The following is a 12033-nucleotide window of genomic DNA, read 5'->3' on the forward strand; positions in this document are numbered from 1 at the left end:
GGCACTTATTAAGGTTAAGAAGAATGCGCCATATTTCGCACAATGAAGTGATATGTCTTCTTGAAGGTCAATGGAGTCACTAATGTTATGAATGGCTTTGTATATGACTCAGTCATCTGCAAAAAGACAAAGTCTGCTTTTTGTATTGGAAAGCAGGTCATTGATGTAGATTAAGAATAACAGGGGTGATAAGCCTGCTCCCTGGGGGACACCGGATGTAACATGCGAGAGGGAGCGAGAGGGAAGAGTTAGGGGATGTGTATTGTACGCGACATTTCAGGAAATGTTCAATGCAAGTGAACAGTGTTGAGAAAATTCCGAGAGTAGATAACTTTGCAAGTAGGTGACTGTCTGGGACACGGTCGAAGGCCTTCGAGAAGTCACGAAAGATGGCGTCAGTTTGTAGATGATCGTCCATATGTTGTAAGATATCATTAGTAAATTCTAATAGCTGAGTTTCACATAATAATAGCTTTCACAAACCATGTTGGTTCGGCTAAAAAAATACCTGATTCGAGGTAATTCATTAGATTGGTTGCTATGATTTGTTCCAAAAGCTTGGACGGGACGCTGGTGAGTGAAATTGGACGATATTAGATGCTTTTGATCGATGACCAGACTTATCGACGGGAGTTATATAGTTATTTGAGCCTTTTTCTAATCGTGAGGGACTTCACCGGTACTAATTGATTGCTGGAAGATTAAACTTAGTATTAGGCGTGACAAGGAAGTAGTGTTGTTAAGCAGTTTGCTGCAGATTTCATCGCAAACAGCTGAGGACGATAATTTTAGTGAGCCGATTAACTTAGCTATACCATCAGCATTAATCGATATTTCGGGAATTGCGGTCGCGGACTGTTGTGGTAATTCCGTAAAACGAATGTTCCTAGCAGGCGAGAAAACTGATGTAAAAAAATTGTTCAGGAGTGTAGCACATTTTTCAGTTTCAATCAACTTGTTGTCGTCGTCTGATAGCTTGAGCTGTGTCTGGCGATTGGGCGTGGAGGTATTTTGAAATAATTTACGAGGGTTGAACGTTCTGGCATTAGAGCTGAAACAAAGCAGATTTGATAGTTCTTGATTATGAAAATTTTGGGCTTGTATACCCCAGACATTGAAAATCACCGTAAGTTACTGTTGTGAAGAAATATCTCAGAGCACAAACTGCGCTGGTTATAAGATCCTCCTTCTAAAGAGCATAGAGTAGAGTGGTGACTTGGGCGGGAGTCATAAGAAGTTCTGGCATCAGCCTAAACACTCAGAAGTTTTCTTTAGTTTGGCTCTAACCCTTACCACGAAGCGTGTAGCGCGTGTAGGTTAAGGAGGCGGCACCTTATTACTTCGGGCGTACGTTCATAAGGACGAGCAGACTCTTTGCTGGAACGAAACTTCCACCCCGTTCTGTGGTAGAAAACGAGTGTGTTATGCCGAAACGGAGGCAAGTACAACGCTTCTTACAACGTGTTTGCAACATCGATTCAATTGTTGCGGATGAACTGCGTTTATTAACACCATGTGCATGCTCGGATAATATAGTCCGTTCTATTTAATGAGCACGAAGGTAAGACGCATGACAACAGCGTTTTTTTTCGAAGACCACGTTACAATGATAGCCTACGGGCAAGTTTTGTCCAACACTGGTTGTGATCCTACACTCTCCAAGTAACTTCGTGGTAAATTTTTGTATCTTTCAATCAATTCTTGTTTGTCACCACTGTCACGTGAACGGATAGTGAGGTTGTCTTTACCAGCTCAGAGAGATGGACACAGGAAAGCCGTTGATAGGTTTAGCACAACGAACATTTATTACACACTTGAAAAACCCCTAAAGCAAACCACTTAATAAATTGCACTCAACCAATAAACAATTCAAAATTCAACCCTTAACTAAATAACTTAAAGTATACAATTCACACCAAGACCCAAGAAGTCTACACAATAAAGTTCTCGCCAATTATTAAAAATCCACTCATTACACCAAGCCCTAGTTAGTCTCTCCTACCACAACTCCTCAGTTATGTCCTACAACTATGTCCCTATAATGGACTGGCCTACCCCGCTGTCGTCGGCGCTGACGTGTCGCACCCGTTGCGTGGCCGCGACTCGGTGGTAGCCGTCCTCGTCTCCTTTCGGTGCCGGCGTTCGATGCGCTAGGTCACTCCTTGGATGGCGTGGGCTGCGCACGTCCTCACTTGTTTCCTCTGTGGCTACCCCCTGGTAGCCGCTCCCGCTGGAGGCACTTGATGCCGGCGTTCGACGCGCGCGGTGATCCCGTCGGCGGCGTGCTTCCTCGGTGGCTATCCCCTGGTAGCCGCTGCCGCTGGAGGTCCCAAATAGGCTCGTCACGAACGTAGCCTTTCTGGGCCGTCGAGACGAACGTCGACGGAGCGTGGACGGTGGCCGCAGGTGCCCGACCGATGCCGCTGGGGCCACGAAGACACAGGTTCGTGGTGCGCCTAGGATGTTGCAGCCTATGCGAAGTCGGCCCGCTCCCGCACAGGCTTGGCAGGCATCGTCGGTAGCCTAGTCACGTCCCCCTGCCTCGTTCCGTGAAGCCCACGGGCTGCTGCCTCCTCCTGGTTTCTTGCCTCCCGGTTTCTTGCCTCTCGGTGTCTTGCCTCCCCCTTCTCTTTGTGCGCCCCGCTTTTATCCCCTCTGGGCTCTCTCGTGGCTCACTCTCATTGCCTTCTTGCCTTTCCCATGTCCATATATGGTCATCACGCTACTGGTCTCCTGCGCGGCGTTCCCTGATTGGATGACCAGTGCGCTGCCATATTTGCCCATGATGCCCCAGTGTTTCGGAGCTGGCGTTCGTTCATTGGTGTGCTCCTGGCACGCACTTCAAATTTCCGTTCCTTTGTTGTTTTCTTTCACTTTTTTGGGGGGATTTTGGTGCATCCCCTCTCCGGGGGTTCCCTGACACATGACAGCCTCTATGAAGCTTGAAGCAGTTATGTCATTAGAACAATTCAACGCAGAACGCTTGCTATGTGAACAAATCCCCGTTTTTATTTCCTCTCCAGTTGTGGCCTACATTAGAAATCTAGAAACAGAAGAACGGAATAAAAAACGTTGGCCTGTGTACGTAGCCCTCAGGAACTTTGGAAACGTCATAAACAAGACCGTCACAAGTGGTAAGTAAGCTAAGCCTGTCTCCTCAAGGATTGGGTATTAAAGCCCGAGTTGGGAACGAACAAAGTGTGTTCACAGGTGGTCCGCTACCAAATAGAGGTACGCTTGAGAAGAGAGGACAAACGTAGGAAAAGGGAAACAGAATCTGCAATCAGCAAGATAGAAGACAATAGGTCCAGATATTTGTTCTATTCGTTGATATTCCATCTTAGTCTTTTAGCTTCGTTAAGAATGTTATTTCAAAAGTCCCTCGCTCGTTGTGCTCATATGAGCGGCGGCCGCCGCGGTAGCGGCCGATCGGCTGATCGGCAGACGACCACCCCTGCAGCTTCCCATGCATGCGCCTCTAGGTCATCTCGGGCTACGTGACTCGTCTCCTGCCCGGCGAAGAGGAACGGAGCGTTCGCCCCGGCGAACGCCGCCGGGCCTCTTTTAAGTGCGAATGCATTTCTTAAGCCAGCCTGAAGCGTCCGCCGCCGTCCGCATAGCAACAGCTGCGGGTGCGCGCGCTCCTCGTCTTCCTTGGCAACGGGGGGAGATGGGCGCGCGCTGCCTGGCCGCTGACATGGCACATACCCACGTGGGGGATTGGCCAGGAATCTCCTCGTCTTCCCTAGCAACGGGGGGAGATGGGCGCGCGCTGCCTGGCCAGGAGTGGGGGATTGGCCAAGAATCGAACGTGAGAAGGGCTAATGCACCTGCTTAAAGGAGTACTGGCACGAAATTTCAAAGCTGAGATCCGCTCTAGCAATCAAGTACAACGACAACACAAATAGGTGTCTGTGAATAAATGCATCTTTCTTTCTTTGTAGTTGTGTGTGTGTGTGTGATCTCTCTTTCGCGAACATTACCGAACCGCGCAAATTCAACTCGTGCATTCGCACTTTCACCGCGCAAATTCAACTCGTGCATTCGCACTTTCACATTCTTCTCCTCGGGAAATGCGGGGAATTTTTTTCTGTGAGCATCGCACGGCACCGAACGGCTTTGAGCCGTGGCCGGCAATACTGTTACATCAAAGGTTAAGCAGACAAAAAGAAGACTCAACCAGACTAAGGCAAGCTTTTGCGTTGCATATCCAAGGTTAACTGAGCTAAGCTGCAGGAATTTTTTCCGGCAATAGGCGAAAACACAATTTAGCCGCTTTTACTTCATTACTGCTGTAATTTCCAACCCCTAAGCCCTCTCGAGCCCCCTAAGCCAACACAGGCACGTGTTCGCAAAATTTCGTCCGCAGGTTCAGCCGTCTTGGATGTTGATGAGTGACTCAGTCAGCCAGCCAGATCGGGCGGTCGGTCAGTCAGTCAGTCAGTTAGTAAGTAAGTAAGTTACAGATGTATCTCAGTAACATTTTTCACATGCAGGGTTTCTTTGTATGGGTAAATTTGTTCGCATGCTGCACGTCATCGTGAAAGCGTTTCACTACCCATGGAACTTTAGAGGAAATATCGTATACGCATGGAAGAACGGAGGACTAATGAGAGAAGCTTGTTATTTAGTCTTCCACATCGCTATGCTCATCGAGGCGCCTAAGCCTCACACCTCAGTTGTGACATGTATGACCCTAACAGAGCTTTGTTTCTTCCAGGAGAGTGGCTTCGGATGATCCGGCTGTACACTAATCACACGTTTTGGGGTTCGCACTGGATGATCTGCTGGGACAATGGGCCGCTAGTTATGCAATACATGATAGACAGCGCTGGCATCGGGACTAATGACTCGCGCCTCCTCATTGGCTGGAGTCTGTTGCGACGGCTCATGCATCTCGCCAGCGGCAGCCTAATGGCCAAAATGTACCCGCTGAAGATCGAAAACTTCTGCTTCGACACTGCCCTCGAAGTCATGGAGATTGCCGTCATGAATGTTTACTTCAAAAAGTGTGCGTATATGTCTGTTTCTTCTTGTTTCTTCGCAGTATCAGACTAATACGAAAACGCCTACAGGCCGTGGTTTTGGATTTTAGGTTACAGCAGCAATTCACACAGAATAAGAACCAACAGGCCAAGAAAAAATGTCAACTGTGCCGCCGATATTATTTACAAGTTCTTGGGGTAAATGTTGCAGCAATCCCGAAGGCAATTTTTTCATTTTCTGGAGTTTATCTAATAAATATGTAGGCAGCCCAAAAAAGGCTATTATCTTTGAATTACTACCACGAAATTGGAAAGCAATCATGTCGGTGATGATGAGAGCGCAATATCCCACTACTGGACCGGCCCGTTTCTTCTCTCGGTGGTGTGTGTAGTGCGATGAGCCGTGAAGTGTCTACCTCGGCGGAAGCTATTAAACGCGTTGGGTTATGGAAGTAAGCCTTAAAAACAGATGCAGAAGAACACAATGATTAGCAGTGGCTTATCTCGGCTATGCCAGGATATACGTAGCGTGAGCTAAGCTTCAGCTGGTTATTCTTAGGTTTCCTGGCTGTTTAGGATTAGCTGATTATCATGCTTACTGCTGCTAAAACGATTTGCAATCCAATTCAATCCAATCCAATTTTATCCAGTCCAATCCTATTCAATCTAATGTAGTCACAGCAGCGGCGGTACACTGTAGCGGCGGCTCCTGCACGCCAGCTGTGCGCCGTGAGACGTCACTGCTCCTCGCGCATGCGAAGCAAAGCTCTCCAGGAGCCACGCGAAACATCGGTCACTGTAGCTAACGCTACAAAATTGCTTCACGGCGAGCGAAGATGCAGCTGCTCGCTGAGACCCAATAGAGGACTAGATGACACATCCGCCACCGTTACATGGGAAAAATTACACCTCAGACACATACCGTTCTGATGAAGAGATTGCCGCAACAGAGGATGGCAGAATCACTAGAGACCTATTATTGGACATAGAGGATTGCATTGCTTGAAAAGAATTGTTGTGGTTTTGCATTAAAACGCCAAAGCAGTCTTAAGGGGATCACGAAGACAAAATACAACTTTAACTTCAAAGAACTAAACTCAAGCACCTCACGCAGCTGTGTTCCCGCCACTAAAGACGTATTTAACCGAAAAAAAAAAAACGCAACGTGTATCGAAAAACGTTCAAAATTGGTGCTGAACCTCTGAATTCAAGTGCTGCGATGAAACGGAACATAGCCCCATTACAATCATTCAGTCTTAGGCTGCGTTCCAATTCGTGGACAGCTTGGTAGACAGCTTAAGAAGCAGTCTAACTCGACGTATGAAGGAATAAGAATAAGAAGGAATAAGACGTATAAGGAATAAGAACTTCGCAGCGGTCGAGAAAGCAACACCAACGCAGACGTCAACCTCGTAGAAGACATGCTGAGCAACGCGAGCCGCAGATTTCGTATAGCAAAAACAAAATCATGTTTACCACTAGTAAATTCTACTAAATATTTCAATAAAAGAACGAGTTAGTTTGTAACAACATTAATACGCGAAAAGGTGGAAATGGCGTCGTTTTTCAGTTTAGACAAGAAGGTAGCCTGAATCGTTGCTGACTTCGATGCTCTCTCCTCGAAGCCGTCTTCGTTGACTGCCTCGTTCGAATTGTAACGGGACTTAAGATGGCGGACTGTCAGCGAAGACGGCAACGAAGCCGTCAAAAGGGTAAATTGGAAGGCACCCTTAGTGATGGCCTGGTTCTGTGGCCGCCAATCGCACAAAATAAGATTATGTTACGTCATAGAAAAATATCTTGAAAGTGGAAAGGGAGTCGACACAGCTTAGCGTGTTTCCCTTATATATATCTCGATTATTTCTTTCACGTTTGCGATAAAATTGGTGTCATTGTTTTCGGGAGAAAGCTGTCCTCCTAACGAACGCCACTTGCATTTGTCTTAATGTCCCTTTCAGGTGCCTCTTGAACATTTTTCTTTGTAGACCATTGTTTTCCAAGTCGTGTTTTGTCTTTTCCTGTTGCCCGACCGGCGAAGAACCTTACGGTCTGCACGTCGACACATTCGCGTCATCATTTCATTCCGTGCAAAGATTTTACGTAAAAATAATCATACCAGCTGAAACAATATCCCTACCACGGAGCAATATTACCTCATGCCCGTAAATTATTTTCCTCACGGGCACCTGTCGAATGAAGTAAGGGGTCCAATTGATCTGCAAATACAAAACAATGCGAAATGAATTTAACACCCTGAAAGGGGCAGAACACGTATGGGATAAAAATATGTTAGCAAATAAAAACGAGTGAAGATTCTCAGTTGGCGGAGTGTATTGACAGGAATTATTATTCGATATTCAAGAGTACAGCGTTTTTGGTAAACATGATTGGTCAGTACAAATGATTGGGAAATACACATGAAGTTCTGGACAGGCCCCATCATTTTTCTTTGTCGACTAGGCAGTATCTCAGGCAGACAATGCGGTGAGAAATGTATGTATGTAAAAAAAATTACTTTTTGGGCAAAGGTATGGCGAGTGGCCCAAGAAAGTAGGAAGTTGTTTGGGAAAGTTGCAGGTCTCCTCCGGGCCCTCAATGCTTCAGGTTACGCCTGACTTTCTCGCCATCTCCCACAGGGAGAGTAATGCCTCCTTTGGATGGCAGGGCTTTGTGGGCATCGTCCACCCGCCACATGGTGCACCCGTTGGGCGCGTAGGGCCTGGAGTTGATGGAGTCTCTCATAGTCCCACAGGAGGTTTACAATATCCTGTTGACTGTGGAGTCCTTGCAGTACGGGCAGGAGTATACGGTGGGTCGGCTGAAATAAAATATTAACATAAAAGAATACAAACCAGTTATGCATATAAATCTTCTTTGGACACGAGACCAGCTTGGTTGTAAAGTTTATCGTTTAGAAGATGTATCTTCGCTCAATATGTACTCCTGTTCCTCTACAGTTCCAAATTTTCCTTGTGTTGCGTCGCAGACCTCCCCGAGTCCGCACTCAAGAAGGCGGAGCGGATGGCAAAGCTAATTCACGACCAGTTGAAAATTAAGATGAACCAGACTACTTGGATCCAAGGAGACTTCCGCTCCTTAGTAAGCAAGAAGGCTGCGCAAATGGGGGTGTACGTCGGCTATCCGCCATACCTCGCTGCTCCCGGCAGTATAGACAGGCATTTCGGTGAGTAGCTCGTATTGTATTCATGGTGTTTCAGCCTCAGAGCGGCGACAGTCCGCGTCCTGGTGTGGGTACTTGCTACCATATCACCTCTGCGGAGCGAATGCACATAACACTAACTTTTCCGTGGTTTTCTAGCCATTTTATAGGAATTGCACGGTTGTGGATGCATTTTACGCAACACTGCACGCCAGATGATAGAACGCACTGTTCTCGATACATGATTTGTGTCTCTTTTGCCGACGCTGCAGCAGTGCTTCCCTTGATGTTATTGAAATATCAAAACATCTTTGCCCATAGGCAGGGCAGGAGTGACTTGGGGAGTTCGCCTCCAACTTTCGGATGCGGCCGCGCCAGTAGCTTAAGGAGCCGGCCTCGTGAGTAGACACGCTGAGTGAATTTAATTTCCCTTTCTGAGACATACAGAAGTGAGAATGTTAAGACGGTTGGCATGTATTATTTTTGTAAGTATTATTTACTGAGCCCGCCAGCGTGATTTATACGTAACGAGGAAAGTGCAATGCTTGCATCTGCGTAAAAATGCGTAATTGAGGAAAGTAAGAGCAATGATTGTTACAGGGGTTGTATAATTAGAGTATTCAAGGATTTACAATCGATAAGAAAGAAATGAAATGAAAAGAAAGAATAAAAGCCGAAAGTACGATGTAACCAAATCCTAGAGGCGTACCGAATTCGGGTGCGTCAGGGGATTGTATGAAAACAAACCGAAAGGAATTGAAAATTTACAAACGACAGGTGACTTATCAATCGTGGTTACCGCATGAACAATATAACCAATTTTTGGAAGCAACTACTAATGTGGGTGTGCGGCTCACACCTATAGGGAAAAGCGTTCGAAGAGCGTCCTTTGCTGCTGCATACAACGGAGCTACGGTCGTCACCTCAAAAAGTTGTTTCACTCCAGTTTTAGGCATAATGATGGAAGACCTAAGCTCGCAAATCCACGGCGAGGTTGTATAAAGCGCGGTGATAACTGTTGGCACAGGGCTGAGAATGTGGACAGTGGTGCCGCTGCGGAATTGTGTTGTCTATGTGCAGAATCTGCAAAATTGTTTTGTCTTGAAATGGCTTAAAATAAGACAGATAATAGACCATAATAAGGTAAGCAATCAGACAATTAAAACGGGTATCGGAATATAAACAATGATGATTGAGTTAAGAAAGTATACGGTCACACGAAGGACATTGTCGCTTCCTGGAACTACGCCCTCACATTTTCAGAGAAAAAGCTCTACTGAGCCATGTTTCGCTAAGTTATTCATCTCGTCGCAATGATCTTGAGCCGCCGGACCGCAAATTCACCCCGTTCGACATGCCGCCGTGTTATCAGGTGTCGAGAGGCATCGCCGCTGCGCTCTTTTGGAGCCTCGCCGCTACAATACCACGTGACTAGGCGTGGGTTTAACAACTTCTTCGCCAGCGCTTGGTCGCTCTGTCTCGCGATAGATTGCGCGCCGCCGCCGACGGAGCGCATACGTGGCAGATGTAACCTAACTTTCATGATATATTGTGTGCGTTGCTTTGATAGAAACCAAGCAAACATAAAAAATTAAAGCCGTTCCCCGTAGTGTGAAAGATGTCGGAAGTGCAGAGCAGTGATTCGCCCTAATGGGCCGCAGCGCCGTTATCCATTCACTGCTGCCACCGCACGCAATCCAAATTTGCCACCTTCGTATTGCCCGCTTGCCCCCTGCCTGAAACTGCGCCAGCCGGAGCTCTGTTCTTTTTTAAATGCGAATGCATTTCTTAGTCGGGGGTTGTCGTGCTCCGTCGGCGTGCGCCTGCATTCCTCCAGCGCGAGCGCACGTGAGCGCGCGCCTCGTAGTTCTGCCTTCGTCGTCGTCGTCGTCGTCTCGGCGCGGTGGACCCGCGGCGCTCGCATCGCGGAGCTCGGGCGGAGTAGCGGAGAGTGAGTGGAGAGGAGGAGCGCGCTCGGGCGTGTGAGGGCGCTCGCATTGCGGAGCTCGGCGGGCTCTCTCTCCTCTCCGCGTACCTTCTCTCCGCTCACTGCGCTCGGAATCTATATAATGCAGTGGAGCGCGCGCCTGGCGCCTTGATAGCGATGGAAGTCGGTGAAGCCGAATCTCTCGCGGCAACGATACCGCAAGCACGAAGTGTAACACAATGCAACCTGAGCATTACACCTCCCGCTGGCGGTGACGTCACTGCAGTTGCTTCAACATCATCATCGGTTGGAGGACTCACACTCTCGTCTCTCTTCATTAAGTACCCCATTAATAATAATTACTCGCACCGCACTCATCGGTGCACCCAATGCATTCGCATTTCCGCACGATCCCCTTCGGGGAGGTGGGGGGATTTTTTTTTTTTGGTTGCTTGAATTTCGTATGCAGGGGCTGTTTTGCGGAATTTCAAACGGGTAATTCTTTCTTGCGTGGCTGGAATTTTTCTGAATCCCTTCGAACGCGCCATTTTTTCCTTGCACTGCTCGAGTCTCTTTACAGAATTGTGAACGCGCCATTTTTTTGCCTCGTGGAGCCTTTCTGCGTCATTTCGAACCCGCAATTTTTTTTCTTGCGCGGCCGTTTTTTTTCTTACTATCCTAAAAACCAACCCAACGAGCGTTACTCCCTAAATGAACGCGGGCGCTGCCGGTTAAGTACGTATATTTTGCCTCAAATCTACTTACAGCTTTCTTTGCTCTAAACAACGGGGAGTGGTAGGGAAAGCGCCAGTGGTTCACGAGTTTCGAATGCTTATGACTATATAAACCGCTTGGCTTTCGAAGCCTGACGCCGCGACGACAGCGCTACAACGGAACGCCCCGTTGCTCTACTTGGATTCAGCGAGTGAGCTACGGCGACAAGGCGAGCGCTTAAAGTGGTCTTCTCTTAATCGGCACACCTTTCTCTGGTGGAGCAACGCTGGAGAAACAGCAGAGCTTGCGCTCCCTCGCCCTTCGTCGCAGACCCGGCTATAGCACCTCGCATTCATTTCCGAACTTGCCAGTGAAAGTTCTACATCACTGGCAGGCCCGGATCGTTTGGTCCGCAGGCTTTCACGTCTCTCCCAAAGTGGACCGTGTTAGCACGCCCTAGAACCCGGGAGTCAAAGCCAATGGCCGCGCTTCCAACCCAAAGGAAATTGTGTGTGCTCACACTCCAGTCAAAGTGTCACGTTCAGTGCGCCAAGGGTGTCCTCTTTCGCCCTTACTTTTCTGTTTATTTATAGAGTCTTTTTGTTTGAGCATTAAGAACAGTGTCAGTATACGCGGTTTTCGGTTTCAGTCATGAGAAGTGCGCGTGCTTGCGTACGCCGATGACATCACTCTTTTTTTGGAAGACAGAAGCAGCATAGGGGAGGCTGTAAGGATACTGAAAAGATTCTGTTATTGTACCGGAAGCTCTTTAAACTGGAAAAAATGCTTGGGCCTGTGGCATGGTAACTGGGATGCGACACCAAGCATCCGAAGTATCTCGGTGAGCCACTAAAAAACTACCGCGATAGCGATCCTTACTGGCGAAGGCAAGTGACAGAGACACGCGATAGGACGGAAATGTGGGAAGGGAACGGGAAAATGCTGTCAATGCCGTCGCTCGCGCGGCAACGTGTAATCTGTTTTTCGCGGCTAAATTGTGGTACGTGATGCAAGTGCTTTACTGTGCGCGAGCAAATGTGCAAAGGCTGAACGCGTGTTTGCCGCATTTATTTTATTTATTTGGGGGTCTACTTGGCAGCGGACGAGTCGCACGAACCTGTTTCGACGCGTCCGCTCCGGGGGTCTGTCACTGGCACATCTTTTTCTGCGTCAAGTTGTAAACCGCCTTTTCTTTTTGCGCGATGTGCAAGACCCTTTCTTACGCACTGTTATTCAGGTACGCTTGG

The 12033-nt window shown here is 47.9% G+C and overlaps 1 protein-coding gene across 1 annotated transcript in view; it reads left to right on the top strand.

Moving 5' to 3' along the window:
- The window catches only part of LOC144179789 (neprilysin-1-like), a 70845-nt gene that overhangs the window by 37179 nt on the left and 21633 nt on the right, over window positions 1-12033 (top strand). Inside the window, exons 5-7 of the mRNA XM_077708225.1 lie at window positions 3024-3134; window positions 4721-5011; window positions 7972-8169. Of these exons, the coding sequence (XP_077564351.1) occupies window positions 3024-3134; window positions 4721-5011; window positions 7972-8169 (600 nt within the window). The remainder of the gene's footprint in view (window positions 1-3023; window positions 3135-4720; window positions 5012-7971; window positions 8170-12033) is intronic.

The sequence above is a fragment of the Haemaphysalis longicornis genome, unplaced genomic scaffold (genome assembly GCF_048455015.1).
Source record: "Haemaphysalis longicornis isolate Haplotype H1 unplaced genomic scaffold, Haemaphysalis longicornis Haplotype H1 scaffold_4, whole genome shotgun sequence".
Lineage (NCBI taxonomy): Eukaryota > Metazoa > Arthropoda > Arachnida > Ixodida > Ixodidae > Haemaphysalis > Haemaphysalis longicornis.